General features: G+C 44.3%; 1 protein-coding gene across 1 annotated transcript; it reads left to right on the top strand.

Annotated features, from left to right (window-relative positions):
- Positions 1 to 1,823: 1,823 nt before the first annotated feature.
- Positions 1,824 to 6,131, top strand: LOC123061262 (F-box protein SKIP8). Its single transcript, XM_044484277.1, has 3 exons — positions 1,824 to 2,414; positions 3,211 to 3,407; positions 5,602 to 6,131. Exons 1-3 carry the CDS (start codon positions 2,019 to 2,021, stop codon positions 5,861 to 5,863), a joined length of 855 nt encoding a protein of 284 aa, XP_044340212.1. The 5' UTR covers positions 1,824 to 2,018; the 3' UTR covers positions 5,864 to 6,131.
- The last annotated feature ends 19,268 nt before the right edge of the window (positions 6,132 to 25,399 follow it).

Raw genomic sequence — 25,399 nt, 5'->3', positions numbered from 1 at the left:
TGGGATCGAGTGTGTTGGGTTATGTGGTGCACCCCTGCAGGGAAGTTAATCTATTCGAATAGCCGTGTCCCTCGGTAAAAGGACGACCCAGAGTTGTACCTTGACCTTATGACAACTAGAACCGGATACTTAATAAAACACACCCTTCGAAGTGCCAGATACAACCGGTGGTCGCTCTCTCACAGGGTGACGAAGGGAGGATCATCGGTTAAGATTATTGCTATGCGATGTTACTTGGTGAACTTACCATCTGCTCTCTCCTACATGCTGCAAGATGGAGGTTGCCAGAAGCGTAGTCTTCGAAAGGACTAGCTATCCCCCCTTATTCCGGCTTTCTGCAGTTTAGTCCATATATAATAGCCTTATTCCAGTTGATACCAATGCATACATATGTAGTGTAGCTCCTTGCTTGCGAGTACTTTGGATGAGTACTCACGGTTGCCTTTCTCCCCCTTTTCCCCTTTCCTATATCCGATTGCTGCAACCAGACGTTGGAGTCCAGGAGCCCGACGCCACCGACGACAACTACTACTACTCGGGAGGTGCCTACTACTACATGCAGCCCGCTGACGGTGACCAAGAGTAGTTTAGGAGGATCCCAGGCAGGAGGCCTGCGCCTCTTTCGATCTGTATCCCAGTTTGTGCTAGCCTTCTTAAGGCAAACTTGTTTAACTTATGTCTGTACTCAAATATTGTTGCTTCCGCTGACTCGTCTATGATCGAGCTCTTGTATTCGAGCCTTCGAGGCCCCTGGCTTGTAATATGATGCTTGTGTGACTTATTTTATTTGTAGAGTTGTGTTGTGATATCTTCCCGTGAGTCCCTGATCTTGATCGTACACGTTTGCCTGTATGATTAGTGTACGATTGAATCGGGGGCGTCACATCGAGGGTGGCGATAGGGTAGGGCAGGGAAGCAAGGCGGTCAGGGGTGGCGGCGATGCGCGACGGGTGGATCGGCTGGCGGTAGTTGGATGTTAAGTAGGAGGAAGAGGCCGGAGGTAGAGGATAAACAATAACCATCCGATGAAAGATCCAACAACCGAGAAAAATCAACTTTGCATCAAATTTTCTTAGTCTGACATATAGTGACACCCTTAATACCGAGATATGTAGAATATTTTTGACCATATTTATATGAAAAAAAACTCAGCTTACGCAATACTAAAGTTATACATTATAAAAATTGAACTCATGATGCATCTAATGATATTGATCCCGTATTGTGATTGTTTGTATTTTCTATAAAGTTGATAAAATTTACAAATTTTGACTTTAGACAGATTTTATATGCGAGTAAAAGGACCGAGGAAGTACTATGTTGCTTTCTACATGTCTTCTTATGGCCTTATTGAAGATCTTCGTCTCTATGGCTTTAAACAGAAGATGTTATTTTTGTAGCACATTTCTGATAAGTTTTTCTTCTATAAGGCTATAATTGCAATCATGTTTAAAAATATAAAATGGGATTTGGTGATAAATCATCATTGTGTTTGTTCATAATCTGTCAGACACGACAACGTTCATGTCGAATGTGTTCTAGAAATGTTCTTCGATAAATATATTTTTAGCTCTTACTATTTTAGTATGGTCGTAAATTTATCAATTCACATATCACTCCGATAAACAATTTTTAGTTGGGAAAATCAAGAAAGAAAGAAAAGAAGAGGGCTTTAAGGATAAAAAAGTTGTTAGCTCGTTGCAACACAAGGGCATTTACTGGTCTTCTGTCAAAAAGTCAAAACAGTGATTTTGGCAGCTGCAGGCCTACCCCTTTCGGATCGAGCCGGACCTCGTTCATAAATCACAGCGCATACCTTCTGGTTCTGGTCAGAGATCACCCACCCATCCCATTCCCACCTCCATTCGAAAGCGGAAACCTCCCTGATTTCCCCATCTCCTCCCCCTCCCCCAAAACCCTAGTTTCGCTCCTCCTTCCCCATGTGATGGGATGCCGCCCAAACCCTACCCCCAGTCCCTGACCGCCGCTGCCTCCTTCCCCGCGACCTGGATGTCCGCATGGACGGCTTCCGGGCCCTGATCGCCGCCGGGGCCACCGCCGTCTGCTGCGTCGTCTGCGCCATCTGGGCATTCCGCTCCCCTTCCCCCCCTCCCCCCAAGAAGCAGCAGCCCATTCCTTCACGCTGCTGCGTCTGCGCTTCCTGTGGTTGCTGCGCCAATACCACTTTCCCCAGCGCCAACGGCGAGATGGCCGTCGGCGGGGAGATGAACAAGGCGCCGGCGCCAGCACCTGCAACGACGGGCGCCTCCATGATGGAGCAGCTCGTGCCTGAGATCACCACCCACGCGCTCAGTTACCTCGACTGCACTAGCCTCTGCCGCCTCTCGATGACCAATTCAGCCATGCGCCGCGCCGCCAACGACGATGGGGCTTGGAAGGCGCTCTACCACAAGGTGCTGTGCCCACCCTGCTGCTCTCTCTTAGATTTTCCTTGATAGAGTTACTTTTGAAATTGGGGTGTAGCTTTGCTGCCCTGCTAATTTTACTTCCATTTAGGTTGCTGTTTTGCCTGCTATGATCATCTGCTTGGCTTCACATTGCTTTTATGTTATCCTATTTTGTTTGTATACTGAAATGCTTGATCACGCCAATGGGATTTGTTAGTTTGCTTGGAGGGATTGAATTACATAAGGTAGCTACGCAATTAAAGTCACACAGACACACTTTGTGGCTAGATGCGCTCCATTTTTAATCAACTGTTGCTAAATTGATTTTACATGGACGGTGACACATCTTGGATAAGTTTACATATGATATGCCAAAAAGTACCCTGTTTCACTTTCAAAACGTTCCTGTATTCGTCTCGATCTAACCACAATGGGGTTTGACACTGCACAGAAAAAGCTTGTATCGAAATATGCAGTCTAACTGGATATGTGATATTTGTACTTGACTACTTGTACCCTACTGCATGTACCTTTTTTGTCCTGTGAGCACCTTTGGTTGAAAACTTAATGCTATTTATCTTCCATAGCAGCCATATGGCAAGGCCTTTTTCAGTAATATCTAACGAAACAGCTACTGAGGGAGTACATGATTTAAATTTTGCGTGTTTTTTCATTGGGACTGTGTGAGGTTATAATGGTTGAATAAGGCAATTTTCGTTGTGAGCATTGATATAAAACCGCCAATCGAACCGCAAAATTTCACTTTCTTTGAGTTTTTCATAAATCAACCTCTCCCTTGTAGGATTTTACAGCGGAGCAGGATACTATAACTCCACCTAACGGATGGAAGGCATACTATGCAGCTACAAAGGCCATCATGAATGTGAATGCTGAGTTCTATAATATCATCAGGGAAGGATCCTTGCCAGCAATGAGTCACTTCTGGCTTAACTCAGACTATGTAAAATGCGTACATGCTACTGGAGAGCTTTTTACAGGGTATGTTTAGACTTCACTCTGATTTAGCTATGGCTCAAAAGGCATGACCTATATAATTCTTTACTGTTGCGAAAGATGCATAAATGGCTCATTTCATTTTCTGTTGGATTGGGCAGAGATCGAGAAAGCTTAAATTAGTTGTGCAGCTGCGTAGACATATGGATAAGTTACTGCAGAGATAATTTTTGTTTCTTCTGTGAACTTGATACCAGAAGCACTTTGGTAAAGAAAAAAAGTCCATATGGAGTTTATTGCTGGTATAGGTAGCACAGCTAACAATTCTGTAAAGCGTTTATTGTGGAGTTATACATAGCACCAATGTCAATTCACTCATCTCCAACATTCATTTCCATGGCCATATTGCTTTCACCTTATATGCGAATTTGTTAAGTCTCGTCTAATAAACAAGTAGAAATGTGCAAGCGGACAGCTTGGGAGGCTTGTAGCACTTGTTCTCTATTTAAATCTTTTCCTTGGGTTATATCTCCCAGTCATTGGGGTTTTGCAACTTAGCTATTTACTACTCCCTCCGTCCGGAAATACTTGTCATCAAAATGGATAAAGGGGGATGTATCTAGATGTATTTTAGTTCTAGATACATCTCTTTTTATCCATTTTGATGACAAGTATTTTTGGACGGAGGGAGTAGAAGGGTTGGGCGCGCTTTGCTGCGCCGTTTGTGTTGTTGGGTTTCTAAAAAAAAACTAATCACTGTTTCAAAATATAAGGTGTATTACTTTTTTGGAAAGTCAAACATTTTAAGTTTGATCAAATTTGTAGAGAAATATATCAAAATCCATAATATCATATCAGTATTTTTAGATTCATCATGAAATGAATTTTCATATATTTTTTGTTTAATATTGTGAATGTCGATGTTTTTTCTCTCAACTTGGTCAAATTTAAAGAAATTTGACTTTCTAAAAAACTAATACCCTTTATATTTTGGAACTGATGGAATATTAAGTTTGGTAGGTAGGGGAGATGATAGAGTGTTTTTTATTATTATTTATAATGCGTTGATTTGGTGGGGCTATTTGTGGTGTGATTATGTGTTATCCGCTAACTGATCTATATTTATGTGGAGAAATTTCTGTGTCGGTGCTTGCATATACTATATTAGTGCTACAATATCACATGGTGACACTTCTTTTTTCTAGGTGGTGAGAGGGTGCGTGGGATTGATATGTTTTTATAGGCCGGTTGCTGCTAATTGATTTGAAAAATTGTTGGCCCGATCAAAATCGTAAACCAGATCCAAAATTGAATACCTCAATTGAATGGAAGAGCTTTGAAATTACGGAACATGGTGAATTAAAAGAATTAAATGGGAGAGCTTGAGAAATTGTTGACCCGGTTAAAATTGGATGACGCAATTCTAAATTGAATACCTCAATTAATTGTGAGGCCTTAAAAATTAGAAATCATAGTGTATAGTATAAAGAATTGAATGAGAGAGCTTTGCAGAATTTTTGATCCGGTCAAAATCGGGTGACCCAATTCTATTTGGAGATCTCAATTGAATCTAGGCTCTTTAAAACTAGGGAGCTTAGTGCTATAGAGGATGTTGCCACAAACAATAGTACTAGTACATGTGCTGTGTCATGATTAGGAAAATTCCTTCCAGTCACTTATTCATATTCACGCATTTGTGTCTTGCCGTAATTAGGCAGGCGAAAGTGATTAAACTGCACATTCCAGCGAATATTAGTTTAGCCGTCATGCTAGACAATTATTTTCCAACATCATGTGTTTATAGAAGATTATCAAATTGAGTATGTTCTTGGAGCCCTTACACATTGTAGTGGTTTCAGGGTATAGATTCACCTTTTCATATAGTTTGAATTGGAAATGTGCTGAATGCTGAATACTTTTGCGCCAAGTATGACTGCTTCACCAAATCACCAGAGGTGCACATTTTTCTATGTATGATTGCTGATGTTGCGTTAGTTTCTGGAAGCTTCTCCAGTGACCAGTACCGTTCCAAGTAGAACCCAGACATATGGTGACAAACACCATCACATTTCTTCACTGTATGAAATTGAAAAACAACAAGTACCTTCTTTTGCTGCTCTTCCCTTTGGGATGACAGTTCCATTTGAGCAATCCTGGATAATTTTTCTTGTCATTTGTTCAAGTAGACATGATCTACTCTTATGGTGCTATGCCATCATTTAACTCCTCGTTTTGGCAGATACAATGCAGTGATGAACAGCTGGGGCTTGTTATTCAACTGGGGCCAAGATGGAGGCCAGGGCACTGATTTTCAGCTACGGGATGTCAGAGCTCGTGTACTTGCTGATGTAGCATGGGTTAACATGAAGGTTCATGTCGATGTTGACCCAGGGCCGTTCCATGTGACCAATGTATACGAGTTCTGTAATGGCAGGTGGCATATGGTTCATCACCATAGCTCACTCATGGCTGACCCAGCGCCACATAATCTGTTTGGCTGAATTCAACTACAAAGTTTCATCCGCAAGAAAACTTCATCACAGATTGTCATGTTGCCTGCTTCTGCGGTTTAGACTGGTAGTAGATACCAAATATGTTCGTGGAGAGCTTTTCTTCACCCTGTTTTCTCTGTTCATTCATCCTGAATCACTGGTTTCTTTATATTTTGCCCGTCAGTTCTGTATAAATGTGATGTAGGAGCTCAGATTGTGGAGGGTATGTTGTCGTGATTGTGTGGCTGTGACTGACTTGTCTCGTCGATATGTTTAACATGCCTTTCAGTGTAGCTACTGTATTACTACCTCCCTTCTAAAATATAAGACGTTTTGGTAGGCCTGGCAACGTCTTGTATTTTAGAACGGGGTAATAGTATAGAAAAGCCTACTAGCGGCATTTAGAAAACGTCGTTAGTGGGTGCTTCAGCCGCACGTCACAATTAGTGCACGGGCGTGGCGGCCTGACGAGACTAATATGGAAGATGCTAGTGGTGTTCTGAGCACTACTGTAACCAGTACTCCCTCGGCCGAAATCACTGTTCTAACCTTGTTAGCGTTTATTGTCACACACTGAACCCGACGTGAAAGTATTTCATGATTTGACCCTTTTAGAAACGTCAGGGCCCGTGGCGTTTTCAGTCAACACTGAAACGCCGAACCAACTAACGTTTCTGTCCTGGCCCACTGCCAGGCCGAGGACCCGTTGTTTGTTGACGTGGCAGGTTGGAAACGCCGATCCATCTAGCGTTTTTGGTGCAGATATTTTAGGTGGCCGTGGGGCTTCCACCCACCATTCGTCACTCTCTTCTTCCCCATTGGCCTATCCCGAGCTCTTGCCATTTTCCCCCTTTGTGTCCCTCACTTAGCCCCTCTCAAATCCTTGCAAATCGATTAGGTTGGTCCGTGGATTCGGTGTCATTTCCGTTCGTTGAGGTAACCTCCTTCATCTCACAAATTTGTATTGGTTGGATTTGTCCATTTGGATTGATTTGTTCTTGTTGTTCCTAACCATAGTTTTGAGCATGGATCTATAATGTGATGTTTTGAGTATTGTTGTTCCAATAGTGTTGCATTTTGATGTTGTTGAGCATACCTTATTGTGGGTTATGGCTAATGTTAAGATTTAGGGTTAGGGTTATGGCTAATGTTAAGATTTAGCGTTAGGGTTAGGGGTTTTGTTAGCAATGTGGTATATTTAGCATTGTACATTTCTTATATTTATGTTACCATTTTTTTAGATGGACAAGATTGTGAATATTCATTATGTTGACAAAGAGGCATTCATGAATGTGGATATTGATGACAAGTATGAGGAAGTATTGATATTTCTTGAGACTCCTAGTTATGAAGAGGTTGTGGAGGAAACACGGATAAGATTAAAGTGGGTGGATGCAAGTGATCAAGTTGAATTAGTAGGAAGATATGATGTTGGGTCGGCACACAAGTGTCGAATGAAGATAATGCCTATCAAGTCCAATTTGCATTGGGCTACATATAAGGAGGTTGTTGCATCCTCGGCAGTCAAGTCACTCGAAGTCTTTGCAAGTAAGGTGGTCAAGGCTCCTCTCTTTCATGTTGACTTGAACCAAACCTTAGTAGATGATGTGAGCCGGGTTAGTAGTGTGCCGCCTATTGTTGAGCATAAAGTTGAAGCGGAAGCCAATGAGTATCCCCAATATGAGTTCGGAGGTAGTGCACCGATGAAAGATGATGGCGATGACTCCGACGAAGAGTATGAGAGGCACCACAACATTGTTGGTGATGTAGAGGCTGAAGTAAGGCATCAGGACATGGATCCTGACATTATCTATCAGCGTGCTTGTGTGGATGACTCGGATGATGAAGGCCCGGTGAATGAGTTGGACGAGGATGGCTTGACTGCGAAAGAAGCATAGTGGTACACAAAAAACACCGGTAGGGATCACAAAGTTCCCTTGTTTTGTGATGTTAGCCCTGCAGATAAGGCTATAGTCGACGGTGGCATGAGCAAGACAATTGAGGCTAGACAGTTCCCAAGTAGTACACCCGACGCGATTTCGATGTCATACGTGAGGAAAGGTTTGATGTTCGAGCACATGCTAGAATTCAGGATGTGGTTGTGTGAGTATGCTGTCAAACACCACAGGCCTTTCATAGTTGTTCACTCGGACTGCAACAAGCGATACACCGTGAAATGTGAGGTAGAAAGATGCAAATGGAAAGTCAATGGAAGACTCACGAAAGATGGTTGGTGGAAGATAACTAGTTGCAAAGCCACTCACCAATGCACACCGCCGGCCGTAGAAGCACGAAAGACACACTGTCAACTAACCTCGGAATTCATTGGTTATAAATACCAGAAACATATAGCCGAGGATCCAACCATTAAAGTGAAGTTGTTGATGAGTTGAATTGAAGATAAGTTCGGATATAAGGTCAAGTACGGAAAGACATGGAAGGCCAAGCAAGTCGCTCTCAGAATGTTGTACGGTGGATGGGAAGAGGCTTACAACATGCTACCCAGGTTGCTGGGAGCGATGTCGTACAGAAACCCAGGAATGTACCACTATGTCCAAGATATTGAAGGAGTGTTCCGTCATGCCTTTTGAATGTTTGGCCCATGCATTGCAACTTTTGAGCATTGTCGACCGGTTTTGTCTATAGATGGGACATTCTTGACAGGGAAATACAAGGGCACACTCATGATAGCAATGCCACATGATGCTAATGATCAGGTGTTGCCTGTGGCATTTGCTTTGGTCTCCATGGAGAACCAAGACAACTGGGAATGGTTCATGAGACTTGTTAGGAGCACGGTCATTCCTCCGAATAAGGAGGTATGCATCATATCCGATCGACACCAAGGCATATTGAAGGCCGTGGATATTCATATTCTAGGGCATGCGAGGCTTCACCACCGATGGTGTATGAGGCACCTCGTTGCAAACTTTTACAGGGCTTGTAAGAACAAGGATCTTTGCAAGGATCTTAACTCCGCATGTGTAGCCTTCTCCGTTAAGTCATTCACAACACGCTTGAATTATGTGATGGCACAATTGCTTTGGATTCCTCTATGTGTACTTCTTTATGTGGTGAACTATGTGATATCACAATTGCTTAGGACTCCTCCATGTGTAGTACTTTATGTGGTGAACTATGTGTGCCACCAAATTGCCTTGGAGTTTGTTCTTGACATCCTCCATGTGTAGTACTTTATGTGGTGAATTTTTCATTATGGAAACGCCAATGTCCCTCGTGTTTCTCCCCTACACAGAAACGATCGACATGGCTTGGCGTTTCTTTAAGACAGAAGCTGCCTGGGACTTCTTCACGAAACGTTTTTGTGTACGCTGGCAACGCCAATGGCCATGGCGTTTCTCCCCTACATAGAAACGCTCGACAAGGCTTGGCGTTTCTTTAAGACAGAAGCTGCCTGGGACTTCTTCGCGAAACATTTTTGTGTACGCTGGAAACACCAATGGCAATGGCGTTTCTCCCCTACATAGAAACGCTCGACAAGGCTTGGCGTTTCTTTAAGACAGAAGCTGTCGGGTACACGTACATGAAACGTTTCCAGGCCACATGGAAACGCCAAAGGCTTTGGCATTTCTGCCCTGCTATGCAGAACACAACAAACCCTGCTGCCCATTCCATCGTAGGTAGCAAAGGTACTATAACAGTTGATAATCAAACAATTTTCACAATATAAATGCCAAGTATAGCAATGAGACATATTTTCGGCAACGAACTTAACATGATCCAGCTTACATAATAATTAACAAGTCTTCGTGACATAGAACTAACAAGTCCATCAGACATAAAACATAACAAGTTCATCAGATATAGAACTAACAAGTTCACTCCATCTGAAACGCTAACTACATTTCTAGGTCACCAGATATAGAACTAACAAGTACACATCAGTCATCACTTCACTTCTTGCCTCTTTTCGCAGCCATCTTCCCCCTGTTGACGTAGCCCTCTGGAGTGTTCTGCCATCCAGGACGTCGGATGGTTCTTGAGCTAACTCGGTGTGCTTCTTCAGAAGGCTGAGAAGGTTGAGTTGGCTGTGGGGCATCTTCCATATGCGAAGCCCCAAGCTCCTCATAGTCCAGATCCGCATCGTAGTCTGTCTCCTCCTCTTCATCTTCCTGTTCATCAATCCGTGCTCGGCTCGAAGAAGCACCTGCTCGGCTGGAAGATGGACGAGCGGAAGAAGCACGTGCTTGGCTCGAAGATGGACAAGCGGAAGAAAGCACATCCATTCTATACTGAGAACGTGCACGCACATCCGTGGATGAACCGCCATGGCAAGAAAGTAAATCAGCTAGTGTTCGGCAACGATTCACAACCTTCCGCAAAGGAAAAGACATTGACATGTAAATATGCAAAAATAGTTCACATGATATAAAACACATGTTCATATTAAGAAGGCCTCTAACCTGTAGAGTACTCCTAATGAGACCGTTCGTTTCTCTACCAGGTGCGCGACCAAGCACCACATTACTATCATTGATACATCTCCATAGCTCCGTGCCCTGAATAAAACTTAAGTGACACACCACTCATGAAGAAATGACACATGTTTAAAAAAGAGACAAAAAGACATACCACTCGGTCATGCAGAGGGCCATAATCTAGGTGCGCTCCAATGGTCTCCCTAATAGAGTTGTTGAATGCACCATCAGCAGCCTCACTTGGCATTACTTCCAAGCAATCGACACGAGTCCAAGCACCCTTAAGGATAACTCTGTAATCTTTGCGAAGCCACTCCAAATGCCTTAAATATGCCCCCTTATCGTTGTCAGGTGTGTGATCATCTTCAACTCGGGCATTCCTCTGAGCATTCCACATGTCCACCCACATAAGATGGTGATCCTCCCAATTAATGACATTCTTATTGTGTTGTCGGCTCGTCCTACAAAGCATGTGAAGTATCGATATCATTTTCATTTTTCTGTGGTTACACATTGATCAACATACGGTACAAGAAACTCTCACCTATGTAGCACCACACTTGTCTCAACATACTCCGGCGGGGTGCGTTATTGTACTCCAAATTGCTTCGAAACACGATGTGGAAGATGCCACTCCACAGCAAAAAAGCATATCATGGGGCAACGCACACGCCAAAGATATTGGTCACGAAGGCACATATTGCTCAAAGGGAACTGCCTAAGTACAATGTACGGCCTCCAATTAACCTACACACAACATGTCACTAGCTCATGCACAACAAAAAAAATCTGTAATTATGGCAAGGCATTTGATAATTACCTGGTTGTAAGTAAGCATGTCAAGCTCGCTTATGTATGCCTTGTACCGCCCCATGGAGGCGATACTCGACACTTGGACAGTAGCCCACGTGTATGCGATAGTGGGATACCGCTCCTCATCCCCGTCAAAAGGCCACTCCCAAGGTTCTTCCGGAGCAATGGTCAAGTTACGGCCCACAGGGATACGCTCCCACATCCAAATCTATAGGGCCCAAACAAAATCACCAAGACAAGATTTCGGCTTACTCCTCATACATGCTCCGTCCAACTGCACATTTGTACACACATTAAACAATCACATGCAAAAATCTCTTTCATACAATGACAATGCATCAAATTAGAATTACCTAATGGTACAAGAAGGCTAGTGCCGCCGACCCCCAACTCCACTTAACATCCCAGTTACGAAGAGGGTCCAAGAACATCCACGAGGCAGTGTCTCCCGTGCCATCAGGAAACACCACTTGGGTCAAAAGATTCCATAAGTAAGCCCTGGCGTACCTCTCCACAACAACCAGACTAGCATTCTTTGGGCACTCATAAAAATGTTCTTGTAGCCACGAGAACAAAACACCAGATGGCCTAGGATCCTTATTTGTTTCATGAATCCACGGGGGAGGTTCAACACCAACCAAACCTGCAACCCTTTGTCGTCACCCCTCAGACCTCACCTTCCCGGTAAGAGCCCTGCCCTCGATCGGAAGACCGGAGATCATCGCAATATCCTCCAAAGTGATGGTCATCTCACCAAGAGCAAGGTGAAAAGAGTGCGTCTCCGGCCTCCAACGGTCCGTAAGGGTGGTAATGGCCGTCGAGTTCAGCCATGGTGGTATGCCTTTAAAGTTGAGCACAAACTGGAGAAGATCGATTCTTCTAAAATAAGGTTCGTAGCGACGGTCATACCTCAAGGACTCATGTGGGTTGTGGCCTCTCAAACGAAGTACTGGAGGAACCTACAAATAACACACGCACAATTTATATACTTCTCTAAACTACTCACAATATGAGAATCAACAATGTAGATACATAATTACCTCCCCTCTTTCCACTAGCACATCACGAAGCTTCTCCTCGTAATAATCATCAAGGCCGGGATATTTATCCGGCTCAAACATCCTACAAAATAAGGTCAATGGATTCCTTATGATATATGCTTTAAATTATGAACTACTACAAACATCCTACAAAATCGTGTGAGAACTACTACAAATTATCCTAAAGATACAAATAAAGAACGACATTACCAACACCAATTCTTTTCAACCTATTTTATCCTAAAGAATCTATCACAACTAATTATTAACAAATAATAGGTTCAACCTAATCCAAAAAATGGTCTCTCTCTAAATCAAACACTAAACAAGTTAACTAAGAATACTTCAACACAAGAAGTATATGTCTTCTTTCTAAACATAATGTAACCAAAATATTCATCAAACAAATCACTAATAACTCATCTTAGGGTTCCACCATGTTTGAAAAAATGCATCTACAATAGCCAATCTTGACTGCAAATAAATGGAGGATTGGGAAGAGAATTGTAACACCCTCGATGCGACTATAGCTCCCACGTGTCGAGGCACGACTTAGAGACATAATCGCATTGAAGGCATATGTCGCAAGTTAGGCAATCTTCACAACATCCCATGTAACATAATAGTAAAAAGGGAGATAACATAGTTGGCTTACACTCGCCACGTCAATCAAGTACATAAATAACATTACATCATCCATACACTCAAGGCCCGACTACGGCGCCAAAATAAAAGAGAACCCAACATGCGACAACGGTCCCGTTCACCCCCAACTGGGCACCACTACTGATCATCGGGAAAGGAAACGTAGTATCGTTGAGAGTCTTCGTCGAACTCCCACTTGAGCTCATACGCGTCTCCTGAAGCGGAATCATCATGCCCTGCATCTCGTGTAATAGTAATCTGTGAGCCACAGGGACTCAGCAATCTCGCACCCTCACGGTCAAGACTATTTAAGCTTATAGGTAAGGCAAGGTAAAATATGAGTGGAGCTGCAGCAAGCGACTAGCAAGTATGGTGGCTAATTATTCGCAAAAGAGAGCGAGAAGAGGAGGCAAAGAACGAGCGAGAAACTAGAGAGCAACCTGCGCAAACATTACTCCAACACCGTGTCCACTTCCCGGACTCCGCCGAGAAGAGGCCATCACGGTAACACACTCAGTTGATTCATTTTAATTAAGTTAAGGTTCAAGTTATCTACAACCGGACATTAACAAATTCCCATCTGCCCATAACCGCGGACACGGCTTTCAAAAGTTCAATCCCTACAGGGGAGTCCCAACTTAGCCCATGACAAGCTCTCACGGTCAACGAAGGAATAGACCTCCTCCCAAGACGTTCCGATCAGACTCGGTATCTTGGTTACTCAAGACACTTCGACAGGTTGAAACAAGACCAGCAACACCGCCCGAATGTGCCGACAAATCCCGATAGGAGCTGCACATATCTCTTTCTCAGGGCACACTCAGATGAGACATCCTACGAGTAAAACCAACCCTCAAGTTGCCCCGAGGTGGCCCCATAGTCTACTCGGTCGGACCAACACTCAGAGGAGCACTGGCCCGGGGGGGGGGGGGGTTAGAATAAGAGGACCCTCGGGCTCCGGTAACCCAAGGGAAAAAGAGGCTAGGTGGCGAATGGTAAAACCAAGGTTGGGCATTGCTGGAAAAGCTTTAATCAAGGTGAACTATCAAGGGGTTCCCATTATAACCCAACCGCGTAAGGAACGCAAAATCCGGGAACATAACACCGATATGACGGAAACTAGGGCGGCAAGAGTGGAACAAAACACTAGGCGAGAGGCCGAGCCTTCCACCCTTTACCAAGTATATAGATGCATTAAGATAACAAGGTAATATAATGATATCCCAACAACTAAATAAAAGATGTTCCAACAAGGAACGGCCTCCAATCTTCACCTGCAACTATCAACGCTATAAGAGGGGCTGAGCAAAGCGGTAACATAGCCAATCAACGGTTTGCTAGGACAATGGTGGGTTAGAGGTTTGACATGGCAATTTGGGAGGCTTTCAAGCAAATGGTAGGCATCGTGGCATTGGCATAGCAAAAGAGCGAACAAACTAGCATAGCAAAGATAGTAGTGATTTCGAGGGTATGATCATCTTGCCTGCACAGTTGTCAGAGTTGACTGGATCCTCGAAAGAAAACTCAATGGGCTCCTCGTTAGCGAACTCGTCTCCCGGCTCTACCCAAACAAGACAAACAAGCAACAAGAATACAATCAACCACGTGCAAACTCAAACAACACGATGCAAAGATGATATGCTATGCGGGATGCGATGCGGGATGCAAAATGCAAGATATGACAGGAAATTCATGAACCTGGCCTCAACTTGGAATTCTAAGTGTGCCACTGGAAAGATGAGATGAAATCGCTTGAAAACGATATAAAGAACGCCGGAATCGGAGTTACGGTTTGGAAATGGCAAGCGATTCAAATATGACACCGGTCTGCGATTTACAGCAAGTAGGCATCTAAATGCAATGAAATGAACATGCTACAGCCACCAAACATGACAACAAAATACATGGCAGGGAAGCATTCAAGATGCTTAACAAAAGTCTAGCACTGAGCTACGGCCAAATCATCCATTAACAGGTTCAAACAAGCATGGCAAAAACGCAAATGGCAAACAGATCTCAGACTTAGTGAAATTAACACTTGTCTGGAATTTCAGATCATATAGCCCTCTTCGGAGCAACAAAACAACATGCTACAGGACCTGAACATGACAAAGAAAGACATGGCATGGAGCTACTCAACAAGCTTAACAAAAGTCCCTTAGTGACCTTGAGCCAAAAGGGAGCAGAAAATACAATTGCAAGCATGTGAACATAGCAAAAACATAATCAGTTTCCAGACTTAGTGAAAACTGGGACATGCTGAAACATAACTCACGAAGGCATGTTTACGAGCTCGATGCACTCACCACGGTGCAAGTCATGGCAAGACAAGCATACATCCCTTAATAAGGCACAAAATGCAAGCTATACATGGCAAGAACAATGGCATAGCATGCACGGATCAACTACAATAACATTGGCAAAATCGCAAACAAGTTGACGATCTGCCCAGATTCGCAACAAAGCAAAAGTAGAGCTCGATTGACTCAAGCTAGGGTGCTCCATAATTGCAAACAAAGACATGGATGGATAGAGCACTACAATATTAACAAAACTCCCTTACTGATCATCCTCAAAAGAGGCACGGATCGCTAGGAAACAACATGAACATATGGCATCGTGAGATAAACAATCCCAGGACTTAGTGAAATCTCTAAGTCCCTGAAAACAGAATTAGCAAGTGCACCACTTTGCAAGCTTGCACAAGTCACCACACACATCCTAAAAATACATGGGTTGCACCTATGGAGAGATGACAAAACTCTTAACAAAACATATGTAGAACTCACGGGCATAGCACACACAATAATCATGGCAAAAATGACAAAAGTGCTAAACGGAGTAACAGATCTGACAATTAACTCAAGTAGCCCTCTTCGAACAGCATTTAGGGCATCAAGATGAGCTCAAATGAAAATGATGCAATGTAATTAAATGATGTACTCTCTGAGATGAACATTTTGATATGCTATATGCATGAATCGGAGCTACGGATGCAAAGTTACGGGGCCGTGAACAGGGGCATATGAACTAAAAATATCCGGGACTTAGTGAAAAAAAACTACCCCTAGGGTTTACTCTAGCAACCCCGATCCAGATCGGATCTCGCGGCACTGTAGCTGGCCGGACCCGAGTTCGCCGGAGCCGGCGTGGAGGAGGGAGGAGGCGGCCGGCGAGGGCGCGGTCGCCGGTGGCCGAGGCGGCGGCGGCGGCCGGAGCTGGGGCGACGCCGGCAAGCTCCTGCGGCGGCTCGGGGCGGCAACCCCAACGACGAGGCGGCGGCTGACCGGGACGGCGGTGGCGGACGGCTGGGCGGGGCGGCGGCGGCGGCCGGGCCGAGGAGGGAGGTGGCGCGGGGCGGCCGGCTCGCGGGCTCGCGGGGGCCTCGCCTGGGCCGGGCGGGCCGGCGATGGTGGGAGGTGGCGGCCGCCACGTGTCGACGCGCGGGTGGCTGGAGGCGGCGGGCGGACGCTGTCCGGCCCCGTCCGGACACGTCCGGCGGCGGCGGCGGATGGATCTAGGGTTTAGGGGGGAGGGGAGACCCGTGAATTTGGAATGGGGGGTGTATATATAGGCATAGAGGGAGCTAGGAGATTCCAAATGAGGTGTGGTTTTCGGCCACGCGATCGTGATCAAACGCTCTAGGACATGGAGCAGAGTTTGGTGGGTTTTGGGCCAAATTGGAGGGGTGTTGGGCTGCAACACGCACGAGGCCTTTTCGGTCCCTCGGTTAACCGTTGGAGTATCAAACGAAGTCCAAATGGTACGAAACTTGACAGGCGGTCTACCGGTAGTAAACCAAGGCCGCTTGGCAAGTCTCGGTCCAATCCGGAAATGTTTAATCCCCACACACGAAAGAAAGATAGAAAAGACCACCGGAGGAGAATGAAGCGCCGGAATGCAAAACGGACAACGGGGAAAAAGCTCGAATGCATGAGATGAACACGTATGCAAATGCAATGCACATGATGACATGAGATGAGATGCATGACAACGATAACCACACACGGAGACAAAAACCCGAACCCGAGAGAATAAAATAACTTAACGCCGGAAACGGCAAAAGTTGGAGTACAAATAGGGAAAGTTACATCCGGGGTGTTACAAGAATACCTCAAGCAACTCGGGGATGCTCCGATCTACTCGTTTTGATGATCAAAATAGCAAATCTGGGGGAGATTAGGTGAAGAGGAGGGAGGGGCGGCCGCCAGTTCGTCCACGAAGACCTGCCCGACCGGGGCTGTGACTGCGAGTGGACTGGGTTAGGCCCCCGCGGCCCGGCGCATTACTTAATCCAGTCCAGAAACGCCAGGGACATTGGCGTTTCACATGTGCCACGTCAGCGAAAACAGTGGGTTCAGACTGACTGTGGGCCAGTGCAGAAACGCTAGCTACCACGGCGTTTCCATGTTAGCCAGGAACGCTAGCTGGTTCGGCGTTTCAGTGTTGACTAGAAACGCCACGGGCCCTGGCGTTTCTAAAAAGGTCAAATCGTGAAATACTTTCACGTTGGGTTCAGTTTGTGACTACAAACGCTGACAAGGTCAGAACAGTGATTTCGTCCTACTCCCTCTGCAGGAAAATATGAGATGTTTTTTTGCACTTGACTATAAAAAAGTCATATTTTGATACTAGGAAGTATTTGTGAATTAAAAAGAATTTATTTGTAGAATTCATACATTTAATTGAAGTCGAATTCATTTGTAAAATTCATACATTTGGTCGAATACACTTGGATTTTGTTCTTTTTTTGAACACCAGTACAGACACAAGCGCTCATACATGCGCATATACTCATCCATATGAACGCATACACGCACATCCTACCCTTATGAGCATCTCCGAAAGACTGAGCCAACATATCATCTTGAGATTTACGAAGTCACCGTAGGCGCCTCGTCATCGACGGGAACGTCTCCTCCCACTGAATGCGCATCGCCAGAAATCCTAAAATAAATCCAGGAATAAATGCGAGCACCAAGATTTGAACTATGGTGGGCTGGGGATACCACAGTCCCTCTAACCATCCAACCACATGTTAGGGATACACTTGGATTTTGTTCTCTCCACTACAATTCCTACATTTAGCCAAATGCATTCCTGAAGTACATCCACTAATAATACTAAAAAAATGCAACACACTGTCAAAATACATACATAGTTGGTCCATGTGTGGTTGCCGCCGCTACTCTACTTATTTGCTCATAGTGGAGATACTTGTTCTCTTGTGACATTTCATTGCAAGCACTTGCATTTTTATTCTCCTCATGCAATTCATACATTTAGCCATTGCAAGAAACTGGTGATTCTTTAGCAGAGCATTTGAAATTATGTCAAGACAAGTCAGACCGTTTCACTTGTATAATTAGGCAACAAAAGACCAATTCACCGCAAAATACATTGAAATTCATGTTTCGGGCCATAGAGATTGCATTTGTAATACAGACCGAACATGAACGAAACACATTTGTTTTCTCAAACAAAGACGGGATGACTGACGTGAGCCATAGGGGAGGCGGCCGAGGTGGCGTAAAGGAGGTCGGCATAGGCAACATGGGAGCAAGTAACAACGAAGACCATACATAGTGGCGTCGGGTGCCTGGATGGTACCTGGGAAGACCAGATCTGAGGAGCAATGATGTGTCGAATCGACGTGGTAGCCACCGCTGTCAGACTAGGACCAGGGTGGTGTCCCTCTTCCTCTCTCGCCACCGTTGATCAAGATCAGAGGCCGGTCGTCTAGGGCAGCTACTAGTGGCGGCAGAAACCGTCCTCGTCAGATCGATGAGAACGAGCAAGTAAATCGGAGCAAGATGGGCGGGACAATGCGAGTTGAGCATGTGGGATCGTCGGAGTTTGCAGGAATAGGCTAGCGGGCGAGACGAAGAAAATAAGGATTGGGGGCTGAGAGAGACGAGGGAGGAGGAAGAGGCCGGTGAGCTAGGGAGATGGGCTATGTACGAGCCCAACCATCTAGTGGCTACTAATATAATATATGGGACATACAATTGCAAAAGATAAAATACAGAAAATACGCAAAAACATAGAAATATATCAAAGGCGCGCGTTCACACACACATAGTTGTTCAGGCAAACAAGGAAAATATATATGAAAACTAAAAAATAAAAAATACATATAAAAAATATATAGAGCAATGGGAGAGGCGAACGACAAGCATAGTCTTAGGCAATCTTGATCCACCTCTTCGATGCTTGCAATCGAAGGGGGTGGAGTAGAAGGTCACGGACTCAGGTCCGAAACCTCACACATGTCTGTGGTCCTTTACAGAGGCCGTGTGGAAGAACTAGATGATGATAATGTCGTCCTTCCGGAGAATGACATTCTAGAAGTGCTGATCCGGGAATTTCGTCATGAAAACATCCTGAACTGTCGTCTCGCGGTTCTGCGGCAGAACAAGGGGGTGGAGTAGAAGGTCACGGTCTCAGGTCCGAAACCTCACAGATGTATGTGGTCCTTCACAGAGGCCGTGTGGAAGAACTAGATGATGATAGTGTCGTCCTTCCGGAGAATGACATTCTAGAAGTGCTGATCCGGGAATTTCGTCATGAAAACATCCTGAACTGCCGTCTCGCGGTTATTCACTGATCAGTGGATACAAAACAACAACCTTTTCAAATGCGTTATCAGCCAATCCGGCTTACATGCTCATTGTATTTGTATCCACTGATGCGGAGGGGACTTGAGTTGCAGATCGCCCCGGATCAGTCTCCCCTAATAATAAAGCACGGAGTGTTTCTAGTCGTTCGTCATAGCAATTGCCCCTGAAGTTGTCCATAATTACCCACCATGCCACCGGTAAGTAAAGAAAATGATTCGTTTTATCTTTAAACTCGCCGTCCGTCGTGTTTGGAGATCATGTACGCAATTATCACATTAAAAATCACAAGTGCACAAGGGTCATACTGGCTAGAACTTTACTCTACCAACTGGAAGGTCTGAGTTCGATACCTCCTTCTATTTTTCTCCTTTATTTTTGATTCCATCTCATGCTCCACATCACACCCTAATCCTTTTTTTTGTCCATGCCCTAATCCTGCCTGCTCTCGGTCTGGATCTCCGTCGATCGATCAATCCCCCGCTTGCTCCCCATTGAGTAACAAGGAGCAACAGATAAGGAGGCATACACCAGAAAATCAAGCGATTTGGCTCGACAAGAGGTGAAGGGTGGATCCCATGGAGGCGGAGAAGCAGCATAGGAAGCTGCCGGACGAGAAGGCGTACGCCGAGGCCGATCCTACAGGGAACATCATCTAGGTGCATGTGTCGTGGCTTGAATTCTTCGTAGTCACCACCGGCAACCTGCAAGTCATCAAGCTCCTACAAACTCCTTGATATCCCGGCATTGGCAAGTCGGACATCACCCTCGGTTCCTCAGTCTGACAGTGATAGCGGCCGAGGGGCATAAATTCCTACAGCCTCGAGGAAGCTGGTGCCAGGCCTCAAGCGGATCCGTGTTGGGGAACGTAGTATTTCAAAATTTTTGCCTACAATCACGCAAGATCTATCTAGGAGAAGCATAACAATGAGCGGTGAGAGTGTGTCTAGGTACCCTCGTAGACCGAAAGCGGAAGCGTTTAATAATGCGGTTGATGTAGTCGAATGTCTTCGCGATCCAACCGATCCAAGTACCGAATGTACGGCACCTCCGCGATCTGCACACATTCAGCTCGGTGACGTCCCTCGAACTCTTGATCCAGTTGAGGCCGAGGGAGAGTTTCGTCAGCACGACGGCGTGGTGACGGTGATGATGAAGTTCACCGGCACAGGGTTTCGCCTAAGCACTACGATGATATGACCGAGGTGTGTAACTGTGGAGGGGGGCACCGCACACGGCTAAAACAATTGTCAACTTGTGTGTTCTAGGGTGCCCCTGCCCCCGCATATAAAGGAGCAAGGGGGAGGCCGGCCGACTCTATAAGGCGCGCCCAAGGGGGGCAATCCTACTCCTAGTAGGAGTTGGACCCCCCCTTTCCCAGTCCTACTAGGAGAAGAAGGAAGGAGAGGGGAAGGAGAAGGAAGGAGGGGGCGCCGCCCCTCCCCCTAGTCCAATTTGGACTAGGCCCATGGGGGGGGGGGGGCGACCAGCCCTTGGCTGCTCCCTCTCTCTCCCTTAAGGCCCTATAAGGCCCATAACTTCCCTATGGTTCCGATAACCCTTCCGGCACTCCGATAAATACCCGATACACCTTGGAACCATTCCGGTGTCCGAATATAGTCATCCAATATATCCATATTTATGCCTCGACCATTTCGAGAATCCTCATCATGTCCGTGATCTCATCCGTGACTCCGAACTACCTTCGGTACATCAAAACACATAAACTCATAATACCGATCGTCATCGAACGTTAAGCGTGCGGACCCTACGGGTTCGAGAACTATGTAGACATGACTGATACTCATCTCCGGTCAATAACCAATAGAGGAACCTGGATGCTCATATTGGTTCCTACATATTCTACGAAGATCTTTATCGGTCAAACCGCATAACAACATACGTTGTTCCCTTTTCACCGGTATGTTACTTGCCCGAGATTCGATCGTCGGTATCATCATACCTAGTTCAATCTCGTTACCGGCAAGTCTCTTTACTCGTTCCGTAATGCAACATCCCGTAACTAACTCATTAGTCACATTGCCTGGAAAGCTTATAGTGATGTGCATTACCGAGAGGGCCCAGAGATACCTCTCCGACAATCGGAGTGACAAATCCTAACCTCGATCTATGCCAACTCAACAAACAACATCGGGGACACCTGTAGAGCATCTTTATAGTCACCCAATTACATTGTGACGTTTGATATCACACTAAGTGTTCCTCCGGTATTCGGGAGCTGCATAATCTCATAGTCATAGGAACATGTATAAGTCATGATGAAAGCAATAGCAATAAAACTAAATGATCATTTATGCTAAGCTAACAGATGGGTCATGTCCATCACATCATTCTCTAATGATGTGATCCCGTTCATCAAATGACAACACATGTCTATGGTTAGGAAACTTAACCATCTTTGATTAACGAGCTAGTCAAGTAGAGGCATACTAGGGACACTCTGTTTGTCTATGTATTCACACATGTACCAGGTTTCCGGTTAATACAATTCTAGCATGAATAATAAATATTTATCATGATATAAGGAAATATAAATAACAACTTATTATTGCCTCTAGGGCATATTTCCTTCAGTCTCCCACTTGTACTAGAGTCAATAATCTAGTTCACATCGCCATGTGATTTAACACCAATAGTTCACATCGTCATGTGGTTTAACACTCTATAGTTCACATCGCCATGTGACCAATAACCAAAGGGTTTACTAGAGTCAATAATCTAGTTCACATCGTCATGTGATTAACACCCATAGAGTACTAAGGTGTGATCATGTTTTGCTTGTGAGAGAAGTTTAGTCAACGGGTCTTCCACATTCAGATCCGTATGTATTTTGCAAATTTCTATGTCTACAATGCTCTGCACGAAGCTACTCTAGCTAACAGCTCCCACTTTCAATATGTATCTAGATCGAGACTTAGATTCATCCAGATCGGTGTCAAAGCTTGCATCGACGTAACTCTTTACGACAAACTCTTTGTCACCTCCAAAACCGAGAAAAATTTCCTTATTCCACTAAGGATAATTTTGACCGCTGTCTAGTGATCCACTCCTGGATCACTATTGTACTCCCTTGCCAAAATCATGCTAAGGTATACAATAGGTCTGGTATACAACATAACATACTTTATAGAACCTATGACCGAGGCATAGGGAATGACTTTTCATTCTCTTTCTATTTTCTGCCGTGGTTGGGTTTTGAGTCTTTACTCAACATCACACCTTGCAACACAAGCAAGAACTCCTTCTTTGACTGATCCATTTTGAACTCCTTCAAAATCTTTTCAAGGTATGTACTCATTGAAAAAACTCATCAAGCGTCTTGATATATATCTATAAATATTGATGCTCAATATGTAAGCAGCTTTACCGAGCTCTTTCCTTGAAAAACTCCTTTCAACACTTCTTTATGCTTTCCAGAAAATTCTACATTATTTCTAATCAACAATATGTCATTCACATATACTTATCAGAAAGGCTGTAGTGCTCCCACTCACTTTCTTGTAAATACAGGCTTTATCGTAAGTCTGTATAAAACTATATGCTTTGATCGAGTCATCAAAGCGTATATTCCAACTCCGAGATGCCTACACCAGTCCATAGATGGATCACTGGAGCTTGCTCACTTTGTTAGCATCTTTAGGATTGACAAAACCTTCTTGTTGCATCATATAGAACTCTTCTTTAATAAATCCATTAAGGAATGTAGTTTTGATATCCATTTACCAGATTTCATAAAATGCGACAACTGCTACATGATTTGGACAGACTTGTAAGCATCGATACGAGTGAGAAAATCTCATCGTAGTCAACACCTTGAACTTGTCGAAAACCTTTTGCGACAATTCGAGCTTTGTAGATAGTAACACTACTATCAGCGTCCGTCTTCCTCTTGAAGATCCATTTATTCTAAATGGCTCACCGATCATCAGGAAAGTCAATCAAAGTCCATACTTTGTTCACATACATGGATCCCAACTCAGATTTCATGGCCTTAAGCCATTTCGCAGAATCTGGGCTCATCATTGCTTCCTCATAGTTCGTAGGTTCGTCATGGTCAAGTAACATGACCTCCAGAACATGATTACCGTACCACTCTGGTGCGGATCTTACTCTGGTTGACCTACGAGGTTCGGTAGTAACTTGATCAGAAGTTTCATGATCATCATCATTAACTTCCTCACTAATTGGTGTAGGAATCACTGGAACTGATTTCTGTGATGAACTACTTTCCAATAAGGGAGCAGGTACAATTACCTCAGCAAGTTCTACTTTCCTCCCACTCACTTCGTTCGAGAAAAAAAATCCTTCTCTAGAAAGGATCCACTCTTAGCAACAAAGATCTTGCCTTCGGATCTGTGATAGAAGGTGTACCCAACAGTTTGTTTTGGGTATCCTATGAAGACACACTTCTCCGATTTGGGTTTGAGCTTATCACGCTGAAATTTTTTCACATAAGCATCACAACCCCAAACTTTAAGAAATGACAGCTTAGGTTTCTTGCTAAACCACAGTTCATATGGTGTCATCTCAATGGATTTTTAGACGGTGCCCTATTTAACGTGAATGCAGCTGTCTCTAATGCATAACCCCAAAACGATAGTGGTAAATCGGTAAGAGTCATCATAGATCGCACCATATCTAATAAAGTGCGGTTACGATGTTCGGACACACCATTACGCTATGGTGTTCCAGGTGGCGTGAGTCGCGAAACTATTCCGCATTGTTTCAAATGAAGACCAAAGTCATAACTCAAATATTCACCTCCACGATCAGATCGTAGAAACTTAATTTTCTTGTTATGATGATTTTCCACTTCACTCTGAAATTCTTTGAACTTTTCAAATGTTTCAGACTTACGTTTCATCAAGTATACATACCCATATCTGCTCAAATCATCTGTGAAGGACAGGAACGATACCCGCCGCGAGCATCAACACTCATCGGACCGCATACATCGGTATGTATTATTTCCAATAAGTCAGTGGCTCGCTCCATTGTTCCAGAGAACGGAGTCTTAGTCATCTTGCCCATGAGGCATGGTTCGCAAGCATCAAATGATTCATAATCAAGTGATTCCAGAAGTCCATCCGCATGGAGTTTTTTCATATGCTTTACACCAATATGACCTAAACGGCAGTGCCATAAGTATGTTGCACTATCATTATCAACTTTGCATCTTTTGGCATCAATATTATGAATATGTGTATCACTACGATCGAGATTCAATAAACCATTTATATTAAGTGTATGACCATAGAAGGTTTTATTCATGTAAATAGAACAACAATTATTCTTTGACTTAAATGAATAACCATATTGCAATAAACATGATCCAATCATATTCATGCTCAACGCAAACACCAAATAACATTTATTTTAGGTTCAACACTAATCCCGAAGGTAAAAGGAGTGTGCGATGGCGATCTTATCAACCTTGGAATCATTTCCAACACACATCATCACCTTGCCCTTAACTAGTCTCTGTTCATTTTGCAACCCCTGTTTCGAGTTACTAATCTTAGCTACTGAACCGGTATCAAATACCCTAGGGTTACTATGAAAACTAGTAAAGTACACATCAATAACATGTATATCAAATATAATTTTGTTCACTTTGCCATCCTTCTTATCCGCCAAGTATTTGGGGTAGTTCCGCTTCCAGTGACCATTCCCTTTGCAGTAGAAGCACTCAGTTTCAGACTTAGGTCTAGCTTTGGGTTTCTTCACGGGAGTGACAACTTACTTGCCATTCTTCTTGAAGTTCCTTTATTTCCCTTGCCCCTTTACTTGAAACTAGTGGTCTTATTAACCATCAACACTTGATGCTTTTTCTTGATTTATACCTTCGCCAATTTCAGCATCATGAAGAGCTTGGGAATCATTTCCGTTATCCCTTGCATATTATAGTTCATCACGAAGTTCTAGTAACTTGGTCATAGTGACTAGAGAACTCTGTCAATCACTATCTTA

Source organism: Triticum aestivum, chromosome 3A (genome assembly GCF_018294505.1).
Source record: "Triticum aestivum cultivar Chinese Spring chromosome 3A, IWGSC CS RefSeq v2.1, whole genome shotgun sequence".
NCBI classification, from domain to species: domain Eukaryota; kingdom Viridiplantae; phylum Streptophyta; class Magnoliopsida; order Poales; family Poaceae; genus Triticum; species Triticum aestivum.
The sequence above is the reverse complement of the archived record's forward strand: the minus strand, read 5'-3'. Positions and strand labels throughout refer to the sequence as shown.

Bases quoted from the DNA above. Each gene is read 5' to 3' on its own strand.
- LOC123061262 (XM_044484277.1), top strand. From the start codon at position 2,019: ATGGACGGCTTCCGGGCCCTGATCGCCGCCGGGGCCACCGCCGTCTGC. The intron at 2,415-3,210 runs GTGCTGTGCCCA...TCTCCCTTGTAG, and splicing joins GGAAGGCGCTCTACCACAAG to GATTTTACAGCGGAGCAGGA. The intron at 3,408-5,601 runs GTATGTTTAGAC...TCGTTTTGGCAG, and splicing joins ACTGGAGAGCTTTTTACAGG to ATACAATGCAGTGATGAACA.